Source organism: Syngnathus scovelli, chromosome 19 (assembly GCF_024217435.2).
Source record: "Syngnathus scovelli strain Florida chromosome 19, RoL_Ssco_1.2, whole genome shotgun sequence".
NCBI lineage: Eukaryota > Metazoa > Chordata > Actinopteri > Syngnathiformes > Syngnathidae > Syngnathus > Syngnathus scovelli.
The window spans coordinates 5,451,871-5,478,812 of record NC_090865.1 but is presented as its reverse complement, the minus strand read 5'-3'; the positions used below and the strand labels follow the sequence as shown (position 1 = coordinate 5,478,812).

The 26,942-nt window shown below is 52.1% G+C and overlaps 1 protein-coding gene across 1 annotated transcript; it reads left to right on the top strand.

Annotated features, from left to right (window-relative positions):
* Positions 1 to 1,700: 1,700 nt before the first annotated feature.
* arid1ab (AT-rich interactive domain 1Ab) lies at positions 1,701 to 26,942 on the top strand. The gene is made up of 20 exons (XM_049751350.2): positions 1,701 to 3,068; positions 9,345 to 9,590; positions 10,544 to 11,149; positions 11,285 to 11,401; positions 17,976 to 18,216; positions 18,582 to 18,671; positions 18,760 to 18,930; positions 19,334 to 19,637; positions 20,102 to 20,244; positions 20,317 to 20,414; positions 20,490 to 20,699; positions 20,761 to 20,965; positions 21,732 to 21,864; positions 21,969 to 22,144; positions 22,216 to 22,345; positions 22,430 to 22,549; positions 22,655 to 22,751; positions 22,829 to 23,648; positions 23,726 to 23,856; positions 23,933 to 26,942. The coding sequence occupies exons 1-20, from the start codon at positions 2,163 to 2,165 to the stop codon at positions 25,718 to 25,720; spliced, it is 6,732 nt and encodes a 2,243-aa protein (XP_049607307.1). The 5' UTR covers positions 1,701 to 2,162; the 3' UTR covers positions 25,721 to 26,942.

Here is a 26,942-nt window from a genome sequence, read left to right as displayed (position 1 = left end):
TAGCAAAGTTCTGCTTGCTTTTGCAAGCGCTGCTGCTGCTGCTGCGTTCAATGGAGCCACCCGTGGCTCGGAAACGTAATTTGTCCCAGAATTAAGGTTTCATCTTTAAATAATTGTCACCTAATTTCATAATATTAGGTCAGTGTGTCCAGAAGCACTTTATGCAAAGTAATTTATGAAAGAAAGAAAGCATCATTTGCCCAGCAGAGTCTGTAAATAAAAGTGTGTGTATGTTTTCTGATACCTAAATTCATCAACATGTAGTCTCATCAAAAATTCTTGTCCCATCTGCTTTATCATGGTTAATATTTGTCACATCTCCCCAAATCATCAATTTGTAGTCTCAATAAGACTCGTCTTTGACTGAGTATCAAAGCTTCCGACGATCCTCGAAGGCAACACCTTGACTGCTGCTACTGCTGCCATGAGAGCGGGGAGGCAGGCAGGGAGCACGAAGAAGAACAAGGAGGAGGGGTGGAGAGAAAGAGTAGAAGAAGAAAACGAAGAAGTAGTAATGGGGGGGTGTTCTTGTCAATTATGTCCTGACTAAAGTGCTCTGCTTCCAAATTTCCATAGAAATTCACTTTACTCCCCCCCACTGGCAACATGTGAATTTCAAAGGCCTTCCACAATGCTCACTTTTCTTACAAACTATCTTCACTTTCTCTTGTGTGTGTGTGTGCACCCCCCCATCACTCTCTTCCTCACACACACACACACTGCTTTTAATTCTGCTTTTCTCCTCTGTTACTGCACACACATGAAATGATATGCATCTTTGCTAATGGTCATGTGGCTATTTTGCAGAACCAATGGAAAGTGGTTTATCAGGACCAAACTGCATGTATAGAATATGCAAAAATAGAAAGAGCCCTCAAATTAAATTATCATAGTGTGGTCATTTGGAAAAGCTTGCATCCGGATGGACCTCCAGTATACCAATACAAAAAATCATTTCTGGGGCAATGATGAGGGCCACAAAAAAAAAAAAAAAAACGGAAATACAATAATAAAATATAGAAACACATCAACACACGCACTGTCACTTTGTGAAAAGGACTGCAAACACTAAGTCTGTAGCTCCGAGCATTAACACGCAGAAAAGCGGCTATTAAATGAGCCTATTGTATATATTTGAAAAGAAGCATCACGCTATTTTAGCTTTCTTTGGGTCTAAAGGAGGGAAATTCATGTAGTTTATTTTGCAGTCAATTGATTTGAAGAGGTGAATGGAGCTCGAAGCTAACGTACTGGGATTTTTATGGCCGGCGACGTGTTTATGTGCAACTTCGGTTCAAAGGCATTAGAGCAGCAATAATGACTCTTCTTGGGGTGTAAACAATGTAAATCCCAACCACACATTAGTAGGAAATGATCCAATTTCACATAATTGGTACCAAAATTATGTTTTATTTACTACAAATACTTGATCTGTTTAAAAAAAAAAAAAAAAACTCCCAGGGTGTCAAGAAACGCCCCCGGTATGTACTTCTGACAGTGTTGAGTTCAATCCACCACTCTCTACAATCCACAATTTGGGATCTGAATCAAAAATTGAAATATGAAAGGTCAGGAAATGTTCGAAAATGGGAGGAACGAACGATCCAGTGATTGGGAAAGAGTGGCCTAAATGTAAACAATGTTTGTCCTGCTCCCGCAGTCCGGATCCAGTGTTGTTTTCATGGCGTTGAGATCCGCTTCCGGGTTTTGCGTGTCTCCTCGCCCCTCACTAAGATGGCTGTGTCTCGCGGAGCCTCGTGCTGGTTCGCTCGATTTCTCGCTCGCGCTCTACTTGTGCGATAGAATCCCCTTTCGTTTTTTCTTTTTTTAATACACTAACGCGCTGCAAACTCGCTTGCACTCCCCCAGTTTAGCCGTCTCCGTATTTTTCGCGTGTTCTCCTTCGCCCAAACTTTCCCCCCCGTCCTTGTTTTTTTTTTTTTCCCCCCTCAAGTTGAAACGGAGTCGCGGTGGATTTACCGGATACCGGTCCGGACGCAGGGCAAAACCGGGGGAGGGGGGGATGAACCGGGACGACGGGTACGTTGTGTTCAATGCAGTTATATTCAATGACTATTCGGCGTTTAATCGCGAGTGAGTGGCCTTGCTGAGAGAAAAGGGGCGCTGTAGAAGGAGTGGGGAGGCGAGAGAGGGGGGATATCATGGCCGCTCAGGTCGCCAGCGTCGCCTCTCTCAACGCAAGCCCGCCGTCCGAACTCAAAAAGCCAGATCGGGACTCTCAAGAGGAGTCGGCGCCGGGGGAGAAGCAGCCGCAGCAGCATGAGAACAAGGAAGCGGGGCCCGACGGCGGCTCTCCCGGCCGAAAGGAACTGCAGGACGGCAGCGACGCTGCTGGGGGAGGAGGGGATCCTGACATGAAGAACGGCAACGGGAATTTGCCCAGGGTAAATAATAATAGCAGTAATCAGAACGATTCCGGCGGGCCCGAAGGGAATAACCATCCCGGCGTGGGACACCACCACACGGGCCCCTTCCCACCACCTCCTTACGGCTACAACCAGCACTACAGCCGGGCCCCTTTTCATCAACATGGCGGACAACAAAGCCCTGGCATGGCAGCTGCGTCGGGGCCGGGCATGATGGACCCTTACCCCGCCAATTCCCACGAACATGGCTACCCCAACCACTATAACAACTACAGCCCCTTCCAGAGCAGGACTTCATATCAGGGTCAGGGCTACGGGGCCATGAGTTCCCCGCGGAACAACCAGCCCCCGGCGGCTGGGGGGCAGCCAGGCAAGCAGCAGCCAGCAGCGGCGGGAGGAGGAATGGCTGCTACCTCCTACAACAACCAGAGGTATAATATGGGAAGCCAGCAGCCCACGTCGACGCCGACTTTGAACCAGCTGCTGACGTCCCCCAGCTTGGCCAGGAGCTACCCCAACTACCCGCAAGGAGACTACAACAACCAGGAAGGGGGCACCAAGGCGGCGGCGGGGGAGATGGCGAGTGGATACGGCGGGGTCCATCCGGGTTGGCAACAAAGAGCCCACCACCCGTCTCCCATGAGCCCGGGCAACACCGCACAACCCCCCAGTAGGAACCAGGTAAGTCCCCGCACTCGCAAACGTACCACGCTAAGCTTACCAGCCATTGTCTATGGAGCAAGAGCTCTAAAATGGCTGCCTCTCTCTTTTCACACACGGCCACCCCCTGCAACAGTGTTTCGGAGCGAGCAACGGGTCGTGTTTTTCGTGTAAAAGCAACTTTTTGAGGCGAGGAGGTGAGAGAGGGGGGTGACGAGTTTGGCCAAGTACGGCGAGGAGTTTGGCAGGAGAAAGTGTGCGTTTAAAGAGCAAGGAGGTGATGTTGCCGTTTTCTTCCTTGTTTTCCTCCAACCTCCATTTAGCGATTCGACTGCGAATAGCCGAGCCTTGCCCTCCGTCTTGCTTGCAAAACGTTCAAAAGTATCTTATGTGCTTCGTGAAACTTGTCATCCTTTAAATAGGGCGCAAATGACAGCCGCGGACTTGGGAAAATTGCATTTGCATATTCATTAAGCAAGAAGCTACGTCCTGCGAGTTGCTGCATGATGGAAGTATGTGTGTGTGCGCGCGCGCGTGTGTTTTTTGAAAATGACCATTAATTAAGCGTTCACTCGGATTCAAAACGCGTGATTACGTCCTTTTTATGAGTGTTACCCGGGTTTATCTTTTTTTACACCCTCCCTTTCCCCGCTTCCGCGTTGTCACTCCGGCTGCCTGCACTCGGGCTCGGCGCAGATTGCCTTTTGCTTTGGGATTTGAATTATGGAGGTAAAAATCGTGCTGTCAGAGCCACAAGACAGTTGGTCTTAGGTTGACATGCGAGCCGAGATCTGATTGGCTGGCCGTCCCTCCGCTCTCGGCCATTTATAATTGAATCTAATGGGGGAAAAAAAGGGCTGCAGCCTCACCACCGCCACTTTAGCCTCTTACACACTCCTCCACCAAACAAAATAGTCCTGCCTTTCGCCCTTTTTTATACCTTTATGTTCGGCATTATCAGCAAGTGCGTGGTTTTAAAATGTACCTATGAGCAATCTAATCGTGTTAACATGGTTGTGGTCATACAACGACAATATTTGTTCTTTTTTTTTTAGTTTGCAATTTTCAGGTGTAAACAGGAAATAGGTGGCTAGCTTTGAAGCTGTTATTTTAATGTTAATTAGGCTGGTTTTAATTGGATTTCCTTATTCGTTATCCTATGATTAAATTATCTGTAATTTATCATGGCTGTCCAACAAGATGACTTTTTTGGGTTTGTGGTAAATTGTAAAAGAAAATTCATGTTATGAGAAGATGTTCCACTGGCTACATTTGTTTACAAACAGGAAAGGTGTCAGCCAAGTGTCACAGCATTCCCTCCCTCGCCAAGGTTTACAATGGCCTCATTTACTTTCTCCGCGCATTACCATGCAAGCAGCGCTCACCCTTGCGCCTCCCTCGAGTAATACCGGTCACATTTGGTGTTTGTTTACATTCTGGTTATGTCATTTGCACCGACAGGAGAGATGACAGACAGGACAGCGTTGCCTCTTTAGTGGTACATTTCTGTACATTAGCCGCAATAATCAAGTATTGCATAATATGGCACTTGAAGGCTCAAATGTTTTTTCCGATATTATGTTATTATTTATGAAAAACAACCGGATGCTTGTTTGTTGATCTCCCGACTTCTTTTTTGAAGCTTCCCCCCCCCCCCCCCCCCCCCCCCCCCCCCCCCTTGTCGCAGCACCAAAATACATTCGTGTTTGTTTTGCCACCCCGAAGGTTTAACCTGAGCACAAGCGGCCGTACTCATGAAGTCCAGCATGGACGTTGACGTAGGCGGAAGAAAACGATGCGCAAGCAGCGCCGATTTTGAACTCTGTATGCAAACGAGTTCTCTCAAGTAAACCTTACGTGTTGGAAACAGAGAAGATGTCTGAAGGTCTCCCAAGTGCTAATGGACTTTTTTTTGTGTGTGGAACGTTGCCGTCGAAAGCGCTGTCAACAGGCAAAAGAGAGAAAATAGCTGTTTTTAAATTGTACAAGACTCGACTGAGATTGCACAAGTCTGTGACATTGACGAAGGTCACAGTTGCGACAGTAAAAGTTTAACTGTAGGATAATATGGAAGGAGGCGATAGGCATACTAATTAATTGACGATAAATAGTGTCTTTTAAGTAACTTGAGTTGAAGTTTGACGGCGGCGGGCTTGTTTTGGCGTCGTTACCCGCCCAGCGCTGTGATGCCCAAGTTTGAATTAAAACCTTGAATATAAACTCGGGTTGAAATCCACGCACGAAAGAAATGGCGTTATTTATTGACTTGCCTACCGCTAATGGATGCGCACGCTTCTCCGCCGCCGTCTAAAAGGGAGCCCGCCTTCCCCCAACCGCTGCAAATCGCAAAGTAGCTTACAAATCAAACGCTCGTGTAATGAAGGTGGACGATATTTATCGGCGCCGTAGCATTCGGAACAGCAACGCCGTTTACCAGAGGCGTAGGCATTTGCTTCACAAATGCTCTTTATATGTAAGATGGCGTAATTTCACTCGCGGAGGCAGCACTTCATCACCAAGACACTGGCGTGTCTTAATTTTGACCCTCCCTAAAAAGAAAAAATTCAATCTCTTGTCAAAGCTGCTACAATTTCCCGTTGTGTCCAAAAGGGGAACGTGCTCCCTTTCAGGAGGAAGTTCACTCTTGCGCTCTTGAGCCGCGCACTGCTGAGTAATGATTCTCCACAGGCCACATGGACAGCATGCTGCCTTCCGGCACTTTGTGTGTAATTTTGTGTGTGCGTGCGTATGAGACGTGAGGGTGTGTGCGTATGCTGTGAGAAACGGTGTCAGCGATACCCGGGGGGGGGAGGGGTTTGTTTTGTGAATGATCTTCGTCTGCCCCCTGACAGCTGTGTGTGTGTGTGTTTGTGTTACGCTGCACTTATTTGGCGGCGCTTTGTAAGCGCGTGCGTTCGTGTGCGTGTCTGCTGTCGTTGCCGCCTCGGGAAACTCTCTGACCCGCTCGTGCTCCTCGCATCACCAGCCGTTCATCTTCCTTAAGTGACGCCTCCTCGCTTCCACGCCACTGTAACCCCTCAAGACAGCGTAGCCTCCGAGGCGCCATGGCGACGACGTAGCGACAGCATTGCCACGGACGAGGCCTAAACGGAGCCTTCGTTCCTTTTGACATTTGCCTCCTTAAAGGCTCCAGATTAGCATAATAATATCCTTCTTGTGCTCGAGGGGCGAGCTGATCGACTTTTTGACGTATGCTGCCAAGGCGTTCCGGATTTGAAGTAGTTAACCTTTAAAAATGGAAACCGCTGTTGCTAACGGAAGGTAGGGAATGACGCTTCTGGCGAGAATATATGATAAAAAATATATATTTATATAATATTAAAATATATATTTACTGTATTCCCTCTTACTGAGCTTGCACCCCGCTGCAAGGTAGCACCAGGCCATCCTTCGCTTCTCATCCGAGTCGTCGTGCGGTCAGGGCGAGCTCCCAAGGTTGATGCGTCTGGACGCCAGACTAATGACTTAATTGCAAACGTGGCCTCTCTGCTTGTTTTTGGCGGTCGCCCGTTTACACTAACTGTCATTTATGGGCCCGTCCTGGTCGCTTTGGGCGTCACTAACGGTTAAGCTTCTCCTAAAAAGTTCTTTTTAACCTCAAGTACGCAGTGTCACAAATGTTACTGGTTCGGTGAGTGATTTCGCGACAAACTCAATTTTACTTTTAATAACTTTGGATTGTGTTTTGAATTGTTTCAAATTGAGTTGAGGTAACGGACATTTGTTTTTCTATAGTATTGTTCCATTTTGGTGTGAAAATGGATTCATGTTTAGAGAACGATATTTCTGGACAGGTTACTGAATTTTTCAGTGAATGATACATAAATTATGATGACTAAATTGTGACATTTGCAGCCTGGCTGATTATCTCTCCTGAGATGCATTCCGTTCTTTGGTTGTGAGAAGATGTCATTGATCGTTATCCTGTTTTTGAAGGTAGTCATTTCGGGTAGACTGACATCACCAGAGGTCATAGGTCATTTCTCTGGTCAAGTCCTTATGTTGTTGTCTGCGCAAATAAGCCAGTTCTAAGTCTCAAGTTTCATCAAGTCGAGAAAGTGTCCCGGCAGCGGAAGCAAGCGTGCGCTTCTGTCAACCGTGACTGTGGATAACATCAGCGGTGTGACGTAAGCCGGCGAGACCGCCGCCGAGCACACACGCGTCCACGTGGTTTGCCCTTTTGCAAACAACAATTGGAGCCATAAAATTGACTCCTGCCGTCTCGGGATCGGATATCCTGTCGCCTCTTTTGTGCGACATGCGATGCGCGCGAGGGCCGGCCTTTCGGCGGCGTGTGTTTGGGCTGCCGCCTTGCGTGCTGAGGGGCTTTAACGGCGAACAATGGTGTGTGCGCCGTGGCGGATTAAATTAGCGGCAGTTGTTTATCGGCCCCCCCTCCTTTGCCGTTCCGGCCCATCTGCTCCCCCCTCCCTCTATAGCCCTTTACAACCCCCCCCCCCCCCCCCCCCCCCCCCTTCACCACATCACACAGACACTTTTGAATAGTTGCAATCTCCACCGGCAGGCCTGTCGTGACACACTACATCAGCCCAACCTCTTCTGCCAAGAGTAATCGGGCTTTCCTCTATGCAGATTAGCCATGTGCTAATTGTGGTTATTTATTTATTTGCTTATGGGAGTCAAAAAGGGAGGGGGAGGAGTTACCTCGCCAATTGGATGACATTGAGTGAGCAACAAATAAGAGAACGATTTTGGCAGCCTTTGTTGCCATTCAGTGTTCATGCCTAATATTTCTTCGAGTGGCCTCGAAGCTGAGGTGGCTAGGACAACGCTATCGCTTTATTATTCAACGACCAGTCGGAGAAACGGGTGGCGGTTCAGTGTCAGCGATGACTCTCGGGGAGCTGGAAACGCCGATTATAGTTGAGCTGTACTTTCCAGCTCTCTCTTTGTGCTGAGCTGTCAAGCTTCTTAAAGGCAAGCGGCCATCCCAATTCCATGGTGATGCATCGGGATCCGCCGCTCAGCTTCAGCCCAAGCTGTTGTCCGTCGAGGCCCCGTGTCACATCGCGTGTGGGGGGGTGATTTGTGTTCCCCCTTGCCAACTGAAGTTAAAAGTGTATTAGAGGTCACAGGAGTGTGACTCCCAAGGCTTGTTGCATCGTTCCCCTACGGTGCAGTTGGTAATGACCCAGAGTAGTCCCCCCCCCTTGTCATATCTACGCCCCTGAACCTGGAGGAGCTCAATGGAATGTGGCCTGGAGGTCTCGGATAGCCATAAAACCCGAAGTGGAATTAGTTATCTTGGATAATGTTGCTTGACCACTCTGACAGCCTGTTGATCCCCCCACCACCACCACTATCTTCTTCCACACCTACGCAGCTTCCGAGCGCACGCATGCGGACCACCTCTCGCTCGCTCGCTCGCCCTAGCCATCCCCCTCCAGACCGCCTCGCCTCCGACTGCAGCACTGTCATTCATAGAATGCCAAAGCCTGCTGCTTTATTAAAGACCAGGAAGCGCAAGGCCTGGCCCAGGTTCAAACAGCGGCGCAGCTGGGACCTGTTACATTTTCGGCAGACTGCCCTTTCTGTCTGCCGGGCTATAAATAGCCCGCGGTGGTTGTCTCCCTTAACCAAGGAAAAGAGGTTTTGGGAGGGGGGAGAGGAAAAAAAAACACACACACACCGATTAATAACCGTGGGAAGCAATGAAAGCTTTGTGTCTGCTGCCCGGGGTCAGCGGGCCAGGAGGTGTTGCTTCCTCAAAGCCGCCATTGTGGCTCGTGCCTTTCTGCTGCGGTCACGGCGACGACGCCCCCGTTGCCAATTTCTGACCACAAATCAAGAAAACGACCACGTCAGGAACGGCCGGCGGGATTCCAGGTTTTAATTATTTACGTTTGCGTCACGTGCCGGGGATTCCCTCCGCATCATCTGTTTTTATGACCTTGGCCCCGACTGCTGACAGCCGGCGCAACTTCTACATTACACTACGGCCCCTCCCTCCGGGGTCCAGACACCATCCTGACGTGTCTCCAGCTGAGCGGCGGGCCCACGTCCAGCCACCGCAGACACTCGCGCTTCCTCACGCATAACTCCTCCCCGCCGTTTTCGCCTGCTGTAACAAAATCCACCCACTGGCACAATGAGCCCAAGCAGGAAAAGGCTCCTGGCAGTTCGAGTAGGCCCCCGTTCATTCATTCATGGCCAATGTTTTCCTTTTCGAGTTGAAGACTAAATTTGTGTCCTCCTTGAAACTTTCTGGAAAAAAAAACAGTTTATTCATTGGGATTCTTCCTGTGTGTCCTCCAGCCTGCAAGCCCAATGGAGCAGGTGGGGAAGATGCGCGGCCAACCATACGGAGGACCCAACCCTTATTCCCAGCAGCAGCAGCAACAGCAGCAGCAGCAGCAGCAAGGGCCTCCCACTGGGCCCGGACCCCAGCAAACAAGCTCCTACCCAGCGCAGGGCTACGGACCTCCGGGCCCCCAAAGATACCCAATGGGGATGCAAGGTCGAACACCGGGCGCGATGGGCAGCATGCAGTACGGACAGCAGGTCAGTACTTATTGATTTGAAGGATGTTTCTTGCAACACAGTTGCTTTTTTTTTTTTTTTTTTTTAAAGCACACAGACAGAGGGGTGCCATTTCCACGGGCATTTGAGGAAATTTGCAGGTTTGGCGCCTTGGGAAATAATACTTGCTGGCTGCATCGGTAGAAAATGAAACGGCAAGAAGCCATTAGGATGTGTTCAAAAGGAGGGCTTGGGAAATCCATGTTTTTTTTTCCCCCCCTCTCGGCACAGTGTGCGCAGACCGCTTTCTTGTCATACAATCGACAGCAAGTTTGTGCCGAATAAAACCTCTAATGAACTCTCCCTGCCAGCCAGCGGGAAAAAAAATGCATTCATGAATCCTGCAGAATCAAAACCTTTTTTTTTTTTTTTTTTTTTTGCCTCCCTTCCACTTTATGGTTTTTATGCCTGTTGTGTGTAGCCATTGTCATGCTCGCCCGCTCGGTGTCTGACTGTCGACTCCACAAGTGCCCTCCAGACATTTAAAAAAAAAGTTTCTATGCCCTTTTATGTTGAAGGTATGTGCAGCGCAGTACTTGATGGCGTTTTCATGTATGGCAGGTTTTTACCAACTTTTTGTCGCATTTATTTGAAAACCTCTCCAAAGCACCGATTGCTTTTTTCCCCCTCTTGTTCCTCACCAGGTCAGTACTCTTGATCCAGTTTCAACCACATTGAATTGAATGAAAGTGTGCACAAGGAAAGTTTTTCATTGAAGCTCGAGGGATGATGTTGAAAACATTTTTTTTTCGTGTCACTAAGTTAAAGTGGCTTGCCGGAGATTTTGTGTGTACTTTTTGACTCAGCAATAAGGAGTTGTATTTTTAAACAGTCAGATTGTCAAGCCTCTCTTTTTAATCTGACAGTGCTTTGATTAGAATGTTCGGTAAAAGGCGGATCTGCATTTTTGACCATTCACCTTCCTCCTTCCGTAGATGTCAGCCTATGGACAACAAGGGCCCGGAAGCTACGGGCAGCAGGGGCAGGGCTATTATGGTCAACACGGCGGGCCGCCTCACCCGGGCCAGCAGCCGACACCCTACCCCGGCCAACCCCAGAACAGCTCTGGAGCTCCCTTCCCCCAGCAGGGGCACCCCTCACAGCCGGCCGGCCAACACGGGCAACCCGGGGCCCCTTACCCTCAATCCCAAGGTCCTCACGTTCCTCCGGCTGGGCAGGCGCCCTATGTATCTCCTCAGCAACAGCCGAGCCAGCAGCAGCAAGGTCCTGGTCCTCAGAACCAGCAAGGCTCTCAAGGCCAGCCTGGCTACCCTCAAGCCTCCGCGCCAGGCCAGCCTACGCAGCAGCAAACCCCGCCGCAGCAGCAACAAGGCGCACCAGCGCAGCAGCAACAGCCGCCACCACAACAACAACAACAACAACCACCACCACCGCCACAACAGCAAGCAGGAAGTCAAGCTCCTCAATCCCAGCAACCACCAAGTCATGGCCAGCAGAGTCAGGCATCACCATACTCTCAGACACCGCCACTGCCGCCGCAGCAGCAGTCGCCATATCAGAGGTTCCCACCACCCCCGCAGGTATTTTATTGTAACGTTCACACATATCACATAAAAAAAATTAATTAGTGAGCAGGAGTGCAAATGAAGCACGATTTTGCGGGTGTTCATGTCATATATTCTCCTGATTTGCTTTTTTTTTTTTTTTCTCTCCAGGAACTGTCCCAAGATTCCTTTAGCTCCCAGTCCAGCGCGCCTCCTTCCAACCAGCCCATGCCTTCCAACAAGAGCAGCCAAGAAGACAGCATGCAGGGCCGGCCGTCCAGTTTGCCGGTGAGTCCTTTCGTGTGTCGTGTGAAAAGCAATATTTTCAAAATAAAGAAACAAAATTGTTTCTGCTCCGAACACGATTTACCGTAATGTTCACTACTCATAATGCGAGCGTCAATAAAGGCGACGGACAACAGAGCAGATCTCAAAGTGCAACACATTAGCAAGGCGTCATTCGATTGTCGGCGGACGCGGTGCGCATGACAAAGCGCCACGCTATAGTTTTTTTTTTTGTTGTTGTTGTTTTTTTTTTTTTTCATCACGTCGGCTGTGTTTATAGGCCACTCTCCGCCGCTAACCTCGTTCCAGGGCCCGGGGAAATGCGAGTGAGTAATGAGATCATTAATGAGAGACAATGAAAGTGAGAGAGCAAACGTCAGCGAGGCGACGGACGGACAGGGGGGTGGTGGTGGGGGGGTGATCAAGGGGCGAGTGAGTAAATGACTTCAAACGGTGCAAGCGATCCGTCGGCGTGGGAGCTGCCGCGAGCGAGTGAGGAATGATAAGGAAGGTTGTCTTTGCCAATAAGGGATGCCCTCAGGACGCGTTACCCTCCTGTTTATTTTCTCTCTCCTTTTATTTATTTATACATCTCTGCGGGCTCTAACCATTGGCTGAGCTGGCCACGCTTGGGCTATTTTTACTTTTTCACTCCTTTCCCCCCTCCTTTCTCCCCCCCCCCCACCTCCCTCCGGCAGTCTTATTGGGGATTCCCTATCTGTGCTCGTTGATTGGCTGCGAGACATTAATCTGCTTGCCTCGGCGTGTCGGAGTCCGCGACTCTGTGTACAGATTAGAACACATTCAAAGAGCCTGACAGGCTGTTAAGGTCAGGTGGCCCTTTACCGTTTGGGACAAAACAAATGGGACAGCGCTATAGACACTTATTCCAATCGGGTGTTTATTGATCATGTTATGATGTAGCTCAACATCTCGCCGCCAACGTCATGTTGTCTTTAGACAGCAAGTAAAAAGCGAATGACTCCAAATTCTGGAAAGTTGTGAGTGGGGGCGGGGGGGGGGTTGGCAGAATTTGAGTGCTTGTGAGCGTCTGTGTCCTCATAGGGCTGATGGAAAGCAAAACAGGCGGCAACAGAGCAGACAACCGACTAGCTAAGCAGGTTGAACCGGTTCATGGTTTGCTTTCTGCCCCTGGCTCCGAAACACACGCGCTTGACTGTTGAGCATTAACCGCCTAACTGCAGTCACATCCCATGGAATTTTTTCAAACCAAGTTGACTTGACTTAGTTTTGCATCATATTCCCGCTCAAGTCTTAAGACCGACAAGATGCGGCGGGCTCAAAGGACTTGTAGGAGCATTGTCGCGGCTCCTGTTAGCAGGGCCTTACAAGTCTTGGAAATCTCTGCAGCTCCGTGTTTGATTCTCCCCCCTGGAAGTGAGACTTCCTCTCCATGTCGACCTACGAGAGCGGGACCTTGTATTTTAATCTCCCCGTTGTCCTCTCGTAGGTTTTTTGTAGCCCCTTTTCCCACTGTTGGCTTAATCCCGTCAAAGGCCGCCCACTGACTCCTCGACTTGTCTTTTTCATGTGCTCGAGGAAGGTCACATGTTGGTCACACACTTTGAGTTTGTTTTCCTTTGCCTCCCACCCGCTCCCCCCCTATGAGTTTTCTCTCTTCTCTCGCCAGGATTGAGTGATTATCAGAATTTTGCTTGAGCACAGATTTCAGTCACATCCAAAGCTGTGGTACCACCCACATGAAAAAAAAATAAATACACAGTCAGTCTGACCAAATTATCTTTAATAAGACACAATTGTGGATCCTCCAGTCTGGCCCTGATCACAGCCTGCTCTGCCCTTCTACAAAGCTTCCCGTTCCCTGCTCAGCCCAGCCCAGCCCGGCGCTGCTGCGGCAGCTAAGCTTGTTTTTGCGACATAGCTTCGGAGCAATCAGCCTGACAGGGCCGCCCCCCCTCCCTCTCATCCTCCCTCTTTCGCTCTCTCACTAAGCCAGCCCAACCCCCTCCCTAGCTTTTTTCTTTTTCTTCCAATATTGCACTTTAGTGTTTTTGCTTCATTTCTTTTCAGTTTTGTGTTGCTGCCTCTCTCGTCCAACCTTCTAAATTCTTGCTTTCTCCTTGCCTTGCCCGCGCTCGGCCTCCTCCCCCCCGCTTTCTGGTTGGCTCCCTCCTTCAGTAAATCAGCTTTCATAACGCTGTGCAGCACAGCCTTGTTTTGCGGGGCTGTGACGCTTGCCGCGCTTGGCTTATTCAGAGTCCGGGGCCGGTTTCCTGTTGCTATTCTGGGGGCCTCGCTTCCTGTGTCGACTTGTATTATTCAGATTCCCGGTCGCCTCTCGCTCGCTCACTCCTGCCTCGACGCGTCCTCTCTTCTCATTCTCTCCCCCCCCCCCTCCCTCACTCCAGTGTGTGATTTTTAATTATTGTACTCGAGAAAATTCAATGTGCTGACAAAGTGTGTTGTTTTGCTTTTTTTTTTTTTCCCTCCCTCGCGCGGGTGAATTGGTTTGGCGGCGGCGAGCGAGCGTGTTCTGTTTGCGCTCTACTGTGAGCCTGCACATAGAACACCGCCCCCCCTCGCCTCCCTTCTTTGCTGCTCACTCTCACACACTCCCGTGCCCCTCCCCTCTGCCTCCATTTGTGCTAGGCTGAGCTAGTTTTGCAGCACAAAGACTGTGGCTGACTGCAGCACTGTCTGTCCCCTCGGCGTTCTATCGGCTCTAACCCCCACCCCCCCCTCCCGGAACTCGCTTGGATGGATGAGAGGGTCCCCACAATGAAATTACCCCTCACTCTGAGCTATCTACCCCCCCAACCATCCCCCTGCTAGATATTAGGCGATTTTTGCAGCGCCCTCTAGACACCCGGAATGTGTGACAACACCGAGAGGAGGGGCGATGCCTCTCTGTGAAGTAGGCAGACTGATTGTAATCACCTCCCCTCTCTGTCCACATCTCTCTCAGGCCCCTCCATCCCTCAGCTCTCTGAAGGCCAGAAGCCCTCAACGAAGGCTGGGCAGCTGCCTGCCTCGCTGGGGCATCTGTGCTCTGCTCTGGGACTCCCCATGACCATTGTGATTACCACAAAAGGCCCCCCAACACACACACACACACACACACCATCTTTACATTATTCACAACAGTCAGAAACCCCCCCCCCACACACACACACACAGTCTCCTCCCACCCCCTTCCATCAGGCGACACACAGACTGCTGCAGTGTTTGTCCCACCTTCATTGTTCCCCCCACAGAGAACTCCAATTAGACTAATGTGGAGCATTTAAAAAGTAGCTCTTTACCATTTGTTCCCTGTTCTCACTTAGGGGAAAAAAAAGACCCCTTTTAAATGTCCTCCTTCCGACTTAGGCCCATTCGTTCTATATTCCTCTGGCCATGTGGCTGCCAGTGATGAAGCAGCGATGTGATGGTGACCTCTGGAGAGAAGCTATTGTGTCCCCTAAGGATTGCGAGGCACCTCTTTGATGGTCCGTACAGGTTCGACGAGTGCCAAATGTCCCATCTGCCCCGTGTTGGATGTAAAATCCTGTAATGGCTGCTTCTTGGTGCACGAGGCAGGGGCCTTGCCTTGTCTTCTTGCCTTGCCTTGCTTCTCCTCCTTTCACGTCACTTCTTTCCCTCACAGTGGAATGGGAGTGCCCCCTTATGGTTGTGCTCAGCCCTGCAAAATCCCGTGCCCGGGCTGAATCGGGCCTCTACCAAAGCCTCCCTGGCCCGGGAAGGTCCGGGTTATCATCCCAGGCTTCGAGGTGTTGTCGTTTACACGCCGGAGATGATTTTGTGCGCGTCAGACAGTTGAGCGGGCTTTCGTTGTCATCGTATTGATGCCGAGTCATTAGCAGCCTCAGAGGCTGAAATCTAAAAGAAAATGGCTGTCTGTAGTGCTAATTGCAGCAGCAGATTGCGTGACAAACAAACAGATGTGTGAAGACTTTGAGCTTGACTGGTTCCATCCACCACGGTTGCAAAGGCTCGACCGAGTGTGTGATTAAATAAGTGGCGCCTTTTGCATCGTGTCCCGTTCCAATCACGGGCCTCCTCTAGGCTGCTGCTTCTTCTTCTTCGTCTCCTTTTGTAGTAGCTTGACTGTGCAGTGACCCTGGCAAGCACACAGGGAGGCCCAGGAGTGAGCGACAAGACAGAGATGGCTGGAGGGGAGGGGGGAGGCGAGGCGCTGTGTCGGCCCTAATGTGTCAAGCACGTGGATTGCGGTAACCATGGCAACCGTGGAGATGCAAGCCATACCCCTCTCCCTCTTAAGCACATGAAGAGGTGGTTCTCCCCCCCCCCCCCCACGCTGATCTGCCTCGTAGACGGTTTGACTGACAGGTGAACTCTGACCAGGTCACGCCGGGCTCCTTAGCGCCAGATCTAGTTCCACGACTGGTCTGTGTCACACATTCCAGATATGTGTCATTATCTCAAGGCCGCTTACTCTCTGCGCTCATTCGCAGGCGCTTAAAAAAAAAAGAGAGAGAGAAAGAAAAAAAAGGAGAGAGAGAGAGCGGCTGGCTTGGCAGACTAATGGCTGTGGTCGGGCTTGACTGACTCAGTGAAGTAATCTGCAAATGGAATACATTAAGACAGGCAGAGGAGAGTGCACATGACTCAGGAGATGTGGAGAACACGGGAATTGGCCCGCGTCCATTCAATCATAATTGCATTTCTCACCCCCCCTCCAAAAAATGTCCTTAAAATTAATTTCCCTCTTCTTTATATTCTAAATTAAAAAAAAAAAAAGCTGTCTTTAACCATCACGAGCAAGCTGCAGTTTGTCGTGTTCCCGTTGTGAAGGTCCATGTTAGGCAGAGCTGGAGAAGCACAAAATGGCTGCCACAGAGGGAAGCTTGAAGCTCTGCAGGAAAGGACTGCGGCTTGCTCCTTTCTGCGCCGTCCTTTCTCCACTTTTACAATGTCATAAGAATAGCATTTAGCGTGTGCGTGCGCACGCGCCTGTTCAACATTTGTCCTAATATTATTATGATTATAACTTACACGAAAGCCTTGCCTTCACACTTTTCCTCCACCGCGCTCTGATCTTCGCTACTCACCGGCCTTTCCCTTCTAATTAAGAGTGTTGGATATCACGGCCACGGCAGCATTACTATCACCGCCAATAAGCCCCCCGCCCTGCCGCACCGCTTCCCCCCCCCCTGCTCCTCGCTGTCCGGCCCTGTGCAGTCAGCAGAACTAGCTGCTGTGTGTGCGTGCTTGCGTGCAGTATTGAGCCGGGAAAAATCGATGGCTGCAGAGTGGGAGTGTGGAAAGGAGCGTTTGTGTGTTCCAGGCTGGACTAGCGTGCATCCATCGGGACTGAGGCCGGGCCGGGACTGCCGCTTAGCAGGTGTTTGCTTAAGAAGGTTTGTCTTAAGCACCTTGACTCGGCACTGATCTGTAAACAGATGTGACAGAGTAACGTGTTTTGAAATAGACATAACTAGCTTGTTTTTTAATAGTAGAACTTGAGTAGCCTGTTTGTTGACTCCCACCGAAGTGTGTCACCCTTTTGCAACGACCCCCTGACCAACAGGCCTGACTCACCTTTGCCCCCTAAGAGGTAGCGACACAACTTGACCCTTGACCTTTTACGCCTCGGGGTCTCAGGCAGAGGTAAATGTCGGGCGTTTTTTTTTCCGTGACAATGGAAGGACTCTTTTGAGAATGGCGGCTACCAAGGTGGTCATTGTGCTGGCCAGCAGACACATGACCGATCTTGTGACGTCTCAGTGGAACTTGGGTGGGTGTTGGAGACGGGGGGGGGGGGGGGGGGGGGGGGGGGGGGGGGGGGGGGGGGGAGGAGGCAGGGTTAAATGTCAGCAGACAACAATGGTAGACACAACCTTGTTTGATGAAAGTAGTGGTCCTCAAACTCTGGGTCTGTGAGCCTCTTGGTCTCCATAAATATTTGCAATAAATCATGTCATATAACTTAAAAAAAGTGCACACCCTTGTTGAAGGACCATGTTGGGAAAATCTGTGAGCTTTTCCAATTCAGTGCAAAATGATCCAAGATAATAGCCCTGCCTGCTGTGTGTCATATGCTTCACCCGTGCAGGTCAGAGAGGCCTTGGCTTGTGCAGGCAGTCTGGGAGGGAGGAGGAGTTGGTGGTGGTGTGTGTGTGTGTGTGTGTGTGTGGGGGGGGGGGGGGGTTGTATTGTGAATCAGCACTCTCCTCCTGTCGCTCCCTTTGTGGTTACTCCATCAGGTCACATCCCCAAAATAGCAACGGGCACCGTTTCAAGCGCAAAAAACCGCCAGCTTCAGGGGCGGCAGCCAGCCTTGCGAGTGTGTGAAATTTCTATGGGAATTGTTGGCCACCTTCCAGCCAATGCTCCCCCCCCCCCCCCTCCCCTAACTGCCTCCCTCCCCGCTTCCTCCGACGTGACTGGCAGATGAGTTTGCATTTCTGAGGAAGCACATGGGCTCCACGTGAGCAAGCCGGCATGTAAACATTCACCTTCGCACAAGCGCTTCGGGCCGGGAAGTCACGATAACAGCTTCGCGTCGGGAGCAACCGCCAGTAAAAGGAAGCATTCATCTGACAGGCGTTCAAATGACAAATGTTTATTGCAGGACCTGTCTGGCTCCATCGACGACCTTCCCACCGGCACGGAGGGCGCCCTGAGCCCGGGCGTCAGCACCTCGGGGGTGTCCAGCAGCCAGGGGGAGCAGAGCAACCCCGCCCAGTCGCCTTTCTCGCCGCACACGTCGCCCCACCTGCCGGGCATCCGCGGGCCATCACCGTCGCCCGTGGGCTCCCCCGCCAGCGTCACGCCCTCTCGCACCGGCCCTCTGTCCCCCGCCGCTGTGCCAGGTCAATAAAAACATCCAAATAGTACTTCAAGACGACGACAAATGGGAGCTCTGCGTAAATGCATTTCCACTGAGGAGTTGACGCCGTGTCAGATGCCGCACAAAAGCAGGATATATTTTGGAGCGCAACGTGAACGCTGGCACACTCCAAAACACGAGCGCTCTCATTTGTAATTCATGAGGCGACTTGCCAGATGGGAACATTAAGTCTCCATCTACTATCACAAGGCTTGTAAGGCATCCAAACAGTAGCCACTGTGTCAGAGGCAGCGTTGCTTTTGATGTCTTTTTCGTTTCTTTAGAAATTGCCGGTTTTCACAATTCCCACGCTCAGTTCATGTTTAGCCAATTCGCGTCCGCTTACAGGTAATCAGATGCCTCCCCGGCCGCCCAGTGTCCAGTCAGACAGCATCATGCACTCTTCCATGAACCAGTCAGCCATGGGCCAAGACAGGGGTGAGTGTGCTGGGAATTTTTATCGATGAGGCCATCGCTAATGTAGAATGACTTCAAATGACGGCGCTTCCTGTTTCTCGCCCTCCAGTGTACATGCGTAACCCACAGATGCCTCCTTACGGGTCCCCGGGACAACCTGGCTCTGCCTTATCTCCACGCCAGTCTTCGGGGGGTCAGATGCATAGCGGAATGGGACCCTACCCCCAGAACAACTCCATGGGAAATTACGGCCCTCAGGGGAGCCAGTATGGACCTCAAGGTGATTATGCAGATAATCCAGATTTCCATTTTCCTCTCACTCTCCCACCACGTATCAAATTATCGCTTTGCTTTGAAGTCTTCTGTGAACTTTGAAGAAATTGTCCCCGTGAGTCATAGCAACCGACCACCGGGGCCCGATAAAGCCCCGCTTGTCAAAATAGGCGGCACAGAGGTAAATTTAGAACCGGACCACAGGGACCGAGCAGATGTAATCTGAAGAACCCCGACATCCTCTTAAAATTTACCTTTGAAAACAGTAGGTGGTCATAAAGCAATGGCGGCGGCGGGTGTTTGGTTAAAGTCGCGAGATGGTTGGAATAAGGTCAGGTGTGTTTTGTACCATGCCAAAAAGTAGTTAACGACTGAAAATTCAAAGGAGTATGTTTTCCTCATGCCTCCAGGTTATCCTCGGCCGCCGGGCTACTCAGGGATGCCCAATGCTAACTACCCAAGCGGGCCCGGCATGGGCGGCTCCATGAACCCCATGCCCGGCCAGGGCAGCGGGGTGCCCTACGTAAACATGCCCCCCGGCGGCAGAGTGGGCCCCGGCCAGATGGGCGCCAGGCCCTACGGTCCCGGCATAGGCTCCAACATGGGCAGCATGCCTCCTCAGGTGGTATCGGGCATGTGCCCGCCTCCGGGAATGAACAGGAAAGACGGCGGGCCCTCCATGCACCACGGACCTTCCAACTCCATCCACAACAGGTGGGTGCCACGCAGCGAGGCAACATGTGACTCGCTGCGTTTGGAGCGCAAATCCTTTCAGCAGAATGAGACGGTGCATGCGTGCGCTTTCTTTGCTTGTGTGACCATGAAAAATGATGAGCTTTTCCCACGTGCTGTGTTTAGTTCGAGTACATGGCAGCAGACCAAGTACTTATCAGAGAGAGAAAGAGAGGGAGAGAGGTGGAGGGAGGTAGAGAGAGGGAGAGAGCGAAGCGGATCAGTGAAACGCGTCCTTCCTGAGCGAGGATGCCAGATCAGCCTCCAGACATTCAGTCATCCTGATTTTGGCAAACGCTAGAGTCACTCGATAGAAAAACGGTGCTTTATTTATTTTTCTCCCCACAATGATCAAACAAAAGCTGAGTTGTCGCAAAAAAAGAAATCTGACTTGCATGGAAAGACATGTTGCAGGAGTTTTTAAGCTATAAGATTGTCTTCGACAGGCCGCCCGGCTACCCCATGTCCCAAGGCATGATGGGTTCGGCGTCTCCGTACGGCCCGGGCATGAACAGCATGCACGGCATGATGAACCAAGGCGGCCCGGGTCCTTATCCAATGGCTGCAAACATGGGCAACAACACTCCTGGTGAGCACCCGACGCACGGCGCAATATTTAGTGAGCCCAGTGGCACGTATTCTTATTTGTTTGGCGTTTCAGGAATGGCTCCCGGTCCCGAGTTTGGCATGGACAAAATAAACCAGGCCCAGAAGATGAACAACAAAGTGGACGGGACTCCTAAAACTGAATCCAAAAAGGTGGGCGTTTGCATCCTGGCACTTGTTCCGTCGCCTTGTTTCGAGTCAAACAAAATTTTCTTCGACTCCCTGCAGAAGTCGAGTTCTTCAACCATCACCAACGAGAAGATCACTCGCCTGTATGAGCTCGGCCCGGAGCCCGAGAGGAAGATGTGGGTCGACCGCTACCTGGCCTTCGCCGAGGAGAAAGCCATGGGCATGAACAACCTCCCCGCCGTGGGGCGCAAGCCTCTCGACTTGTTCCGACTCTACGTATCCGTCAAGGAGATCGGAGGCCTCACCCAGGTACGCTGGGATTTGCTTGGCCCTTTGTGCAGCATATTTGAAACACATCTTTCTCACCCAGGTGAACAAGAACAAGAAATGGCGGGAGCTCGCCACCAACCTCAACGTGGGCACGTCGAGTAGCGCCGCCAGTTCCCTCAAGAAGCAGTACATCCAGTGTTTGTACGCCTTTGAGTGCAAGATCGAGCGTGGCGAGGAGCCGCCCGCCGACTTTTTCAACACGGACACCAAAAAGAACCAGCCGAAGATCCAGCCACCCAGTCCTGGTATGTTCTCAACCTCTTCTGCCTCTGTGTCACAATATTGGAAGCTCAGTGCTCACCAGCCTTTTCTGGCACAATGAAGGCCTGCAACTCCAAATTCGGACCTGCCTGTCTACTTTTCAAACAAAAAAAATGGTTGAAGAATCTACAATGTAGTTTACTGTACATCACAGTGCTTGTCAGCTGGCACTGGTTATATGAAAGAATATTCGCTGCCTGATTGGTGCCTGGCCCAGGGCTACAAAGGAAACACTCCCTGGAGATTAGTACTGAGCCAGAAATGATGAATGGGAGGGGGGTGGGGCGGAGGGACGAAGCTCGAGTGTGTTAAAGTCGCACAATTTCTCTGACTCTGCCCTCCAGCCCACTCCCCCCTACCCCCTTTTCCTCCCTCGTAGAAGGGAAATCCCTGCCGGGGGGGAGGGGGAGCTGGTGCGAGAGAGGCGCGATGGTGACGTGAGACATTGTGAATAAGCGTAACCTGGCAGTGACCCCAGCGTGCATGTGCGCGCGGCGCGATTTAATGACTGGGAAGCCGTGAGTCATCAGACTTGAGTCCTGAGCAGGAGCACGATACGGTGTCTCATACACAAACACAATCCATCAGCAAGCATCATGCACACATGCGAGCGTCACCGTTCTGACAGCCTGCTTGGCTGGCCGGCTGGCCATTTGTCATTGTCAGAGGTGAAGCTGTTTTCCCAGAGGCGGATGTGACGGCAGGTTGCTTTTCCGAATACACTTTTAATGCGTGTCCTTATTTTTGTAGCTGGTTCTGGATCGCTCCAAGGCCCCCAGACTCCTCAGTCCACCAGTAGTTCCATGGCAGAGGGGGGAGAACTGAAGCCTCCCACTCCGGCCTCCACCCCACACACACAAATGCCTCCCATGCCGGGTGCCAGGTGGGACTCGGACACGACATTCTTGCAAGAAACCATGCAGACCAAAAACCGCATTTTCGTTGCTTTGTCATTAAAATACTGTTGTGTTTTCTTTTCTTTCTCAGGAGTAGCGTCAATGTGCAGGACCCCTTTGACGACGGCAGCGACCGGGCGTTTTCCCGAAGGAACGCAATGACCCCCAATTCTCAGAGCTACCAGCCCGGAATGGCCGGTCCCGAGATGATGGGTCGGATGGGTCCCTACGAGTCAAACAAGGACCCCTTTGGCGGCATGAGGAAAGGTGAAGAGACGCGGCGACTAAGTTTGAGCACGTTAAAATGGAACCAACCTAACATTGTGTTTTCATTTAAGCTGGGGAGCAGTTCATGCCACCCGGTCCGAACAGCGGGATGGGAGATCAGTACAGCAGAGGCCCACCAGGGCCCATGGCAAATCTGCCAATGGGTCAGCGGCAACAATATCCTTATGGATATGACCGCAGGTACAGATAGAGTTGACGATGGAATTTCTTTTGGGGTAAATCTGTGCTGTCTGTCGGAATTAAGGACATAAATTTGACCCACAGGCAAGAGTCTAGCATGGGTCCTGACGGCAGCATGGGACCCGGGGCCGCTCAGCCCAACATGATGCCTTCCGGAGCCGACACGGGGATGTACTCGCCCAGTCGCCCGCCGCCCCAGCAACGGTAATGACTGAGCTCGTCAGATTCGCCTTCTATGTTGTACTAGAGCGGCACTTTCCGTTTCATCCCTATATGCAATGAAAGTGACTTTAGTTTGTGGGTCCCTAGGCACGACTCCTATGCCAATCAGTACCCTGGCCAAGGAGCGCCCCCTGGTGGCCCGTATCCAAACCAACAACCGGGAATGTATGCACAGCAGCAACCGGTAGGGATTCTAACAAATGATTCAAAATAAGATGAAAGTTTTGAGCATTACAAAAATGGCTGCCTGCTTCTCACCAGAACTACAAGCGTCCCGTCGACGGCGCCTACGGCCCCCCCGCCAAGCGTCATGAGGGAGAAATGTACAACGTCCCTTACAGTGGTCAGCAGCCTCCAGGACCTCAATCATCAGGGCCCCAGGGCCAGCAGGACATGTATAATCAGTACAACGCCTACCCCGGAGGGGAGCGGAGACCCCCAGGTCCGCAGAACCAGTTCCCATTTCCCTTTGGCCGGGAGCGCGGATCGTCATCGGGCGGGCCCAATTCCCAGTCGCCGATGCCTCCGCAGATGATGGCAAGCCCAATGCCCTCGGGTCCCGACGGCCCCCAGGGCCCCATGTGGCAGGGCCGCAATGAAATGGGCTATCCCAACTACCCCAACCGCCAGGGGCCCCCCGTGCCGGGCCAGACCCCCGGTTACCACGGCATGAACCGCTCCGAGGAGATGATGCCGTCGGATCAGCGAATGAACCACGACGGCCCGTGGCCCGGCCACGTCAACCAGCGACAGCCGCCCTTTGGACCCGGCGGCTCTGGCCCGCCTATGACGAGGCCCCTGCCGTCAACTTATCAGACGTCGCAGAACCATATTCCTCAGGTGTCAAGTCCGGCCCCCATGCCACGGCCCTTGGAGAGCAGGACGTCACCCAGCAAGTCGCCCTACATGCATCCGGGCATTAAAGTGCAGAAAGCCGGCCCCCCGGTGCCCGCCTCCCACATTGGGCAGGCGCCCGTGCAGCAGCCACTCATGCGGCGGGATGTGGGCTTTCCTCCCGGCTCTGTGGAATGCTCCGCACCGCACCTCAAGCCACGGAGACGGCTAACCATGAAGGACATCGGTAAGCAATTTCAACTAAAAGACCGACCCCCCCTACGTATGTTTGTGGCTCTTTCTGATTTTGTTGTGTTTTGACAGGCACGCCTGAAGCGTGGCGTGTGATGATGTCACTAAAGTCAGGGTTGTTAGCGGAGAGCACCTGGGCCTTGGACACCATCAACATCTTGCTCTATGACGACAATAGCATCACCAGTTTCAACTTATGCCAGGTACGGTCCATAAAGCCGTGAAAGCTGTATGAGCAGATTGAGTGAAGGTTTGACGGCAACTCCTTTTGATTTTCAGCTGCCTGGATTCTTGGAGCTGGTGGTGGAGTACTTCAGAAGGTGCCTGATCGAGATCTTTGGCATCTTGAAGGAGTACGAAGTGGGCGACCCCGGTCAGCGCACCCTACTCGACCCAGACGCCGCCGAAGACTCGGACGACGACATGCCGATGCCCGAAGGAGAGGTCGTTCACACCGACGACGAGGAGGACGAAGACGATGAGCCGGATGACGCCAGGGTGCAGTCGGGGGAGGGGGCGGTGACGGAGGAGAGGTCCCAGAAAGACGAGGATAAAGGCGAGGAGAAACCGAGGGTCAGGGAACCCGCTACCTCAGGGTCTTCCCAGGACCCCAACACAGAGAGGCCCAGGCAGGCGAGCAAGTTTGACAAACTCCCCATCAAGGTGGTCCGCAAGAAGAACCCCTTTCAGGGCAGCCACGCATCCAAGATGGGCCAGCGGCAGAACTTTGACAGTGGCCTGGTCCACTGGAGCGTGGGCGGCGGCGACATTACCGAGCACATCCAGACGCACTTCGAGAGCCGCGTGGCGCGCCCAAAGGCCCGCAAGCGCTCGTCCAAGGAGAATAGACCGGGACAGGAGACCCCAGGCCCGGAGGTCCCGGTGTCCCGGGCCACGGAGCTGCCGCTGGCCGCGGGCGCACCGGTGACCGCCACTATCGACGACGTCCTGTCGGCACGGCCGGGCTCGGTCACGGAGGAGGCGGTGCGAGGCGGCGCCGAGGAACAGAAGGAGAACGGCAAGTTCTTGTTCAGCATAAATCCCGAGCTGCAGAGCCGGCGCAATGTGAAGATCCTGGAGGACGAGCCGCACAGCAAAGACGAGACGCCGCTCGGCACCCTGGCCGACTGGCAGGACTCGTTGGCGCGGCGCTGCATCTGCGTGTCCAACATCGTGCGCAGCCTCTCTTTTGTGCCCGGCAACGACCAGGAGATGTCCAAGCACCCGGGTCTGCTTCTGCTTCTGGGCCGCTTGGTGCTGCTGCATCACCGACACCCCGAGCGCAAGCAGGCGCCCGTCACCTACGAGAAGGAGGATGAGGAGGACGAGGGCGTGAGCTGCGAGCGTGACGAGTGGTGGTGGGACTGCCTAGAGGTCCTGAGGGAGAACTGCCTGGTGACTTTGGCCAACATATCGGGCCAGCTGGACCTCTCGGTGTACTCGGAGAGCATTTGCCTGCCCCTCCTGGACGGCCTGCTTCATTGGGCTGTGTGCCCCTCGGCCGAGGCCCTGGACCCCTTTCCCACGCTGGGCCCGCACGGCTCGCTATCGCCGCAGAGATTGGTTCTGGAGACGCTGAGCAAGCTGAGCATTCAGGACAACAACGTGGACCTGATCCTGGCCACGCCGCCCTTCAGCCGCCTGGAGAAACTGTACGGCGCCCTGGTGCGGCTGGTGGGCGAGCGCAAGGTGGCGGTGTGCCGCGAGATGGCCGTGGTGCTGCTGGCCAACCTGGCGCACGGCGACAGTCTGGCGGCGCGCGCCATCGCCGTGCAGAAGGGCAGCGTGGGGAACCTGCTGGGCTTCCTGGAGGACAGCCTGGCCGCCACGCAGTACCAGCAGAGTCAGAGCACGCTGCTGCAGATGCAGGCGCACTTTGAGCCCACCAGCGTGGACATGATGCGCAGGGCGGCGCGGGCCCTCCACGCCCTGGCCCGGCTGGAGGAGAACCACTCTGAGTTCACGCTGTACGAATCACGGCTGCTGGACGTGTCGGTGTCGCCGCTCATGAACTCGGCCGTGTCGCAGGTCATCTGTGACGTACTCTTCCTGGTCGGCCAGTCATGACAGCCGTTGAGGTCCTCCTTCCGTTCACGCCGCGCCCCGACTTTTTTGTGAGCAGAATTTTAGACTGTCCTACTTTTTTTTTTTTTTTTTTTTTTTATTTATGCAAAATCACCTCAGATTCCACTGTCTTTCTCCCTCTACCGCGGACAGGAAGGAATACCATGAAGTAGAAAGATAACCGCAGGAGACGAATGGACGGGGACCCCCTACCACTTTCCTCCCACCCGCGTGCGCGCTTAGCCCCGAAAGGACTCGTTTTTCAATGAAAAAAGAAAAATGACCAGGAAAAAAAATAACTGTAACCAAAGTTGCTGTCTCGTTTACAGTCAGTTTTGGGAATGCTTGCTTTCTCTCCCGAGGACTCGGGATTGCTGTATTGCTCGGCCGCCCCGCCCTTGCCCCCTCCCCACACACACACACACACACACACAGGAACCACATTTGGGGGGCGGACACATGTGCTCTCCTGTGCAGTAGATTGTAGGACTGTTTTCTTTTTTTCTTTCCCTGTACTGTACACCTTCAAAGAAAGTGTCAACATACTGTAATAATACTGTTTCACACTGAGATATGCCGACTCGGCAGCAAACTGTAGTTTTTATGTGGAAAGTGACGAGGACGACGGCTACCAACCCCCCCCCACTCCCCCAAAGTACGGTGAACCTACAACACCCCGACCTCTCCTTCTCTTTTGTCCCTTGATTGTATGACTTGTACTGGGACTGGTCCTCGGCGCTAGATCCAAGCAGACCCACCCGGCTGCGCTGTATATATCCCATGTTGTACATGAATTACACACCCTTCTCTATCTCGCTCTCTGTCTCTCGCTCTCTCTCTCTCTCTCGCTCTCTTTCTTTTTGTTCTCGATTCTATCGCTTCACCGTTTTTAAAAATTACCACTTAACACACACAAGACACACGAGACTGTCTGGTGCGGCTGTAGAGAATATAACGAGAGAAATAATGTCTTGAGTAACAACTAGACCTTGATGAAGAAAAACTTTTTATTTTATTTTTTTCAGTGATGCGGATTCTGCATATTTGTATTTCAGATGTAGCTAAAAACTTGATGTAAATTTACCCCCCTCCTTTTTTTGTTTCTTCCTCCCCAGCCCTCCTGCCCCCCCCCCCTTTTTTTTGGCTCAATGAATATCATTTATTCAGTATCAAATCTTTATACTATATGTTCCACGTGTTAAGAATAAATGTACATTAAATCTTG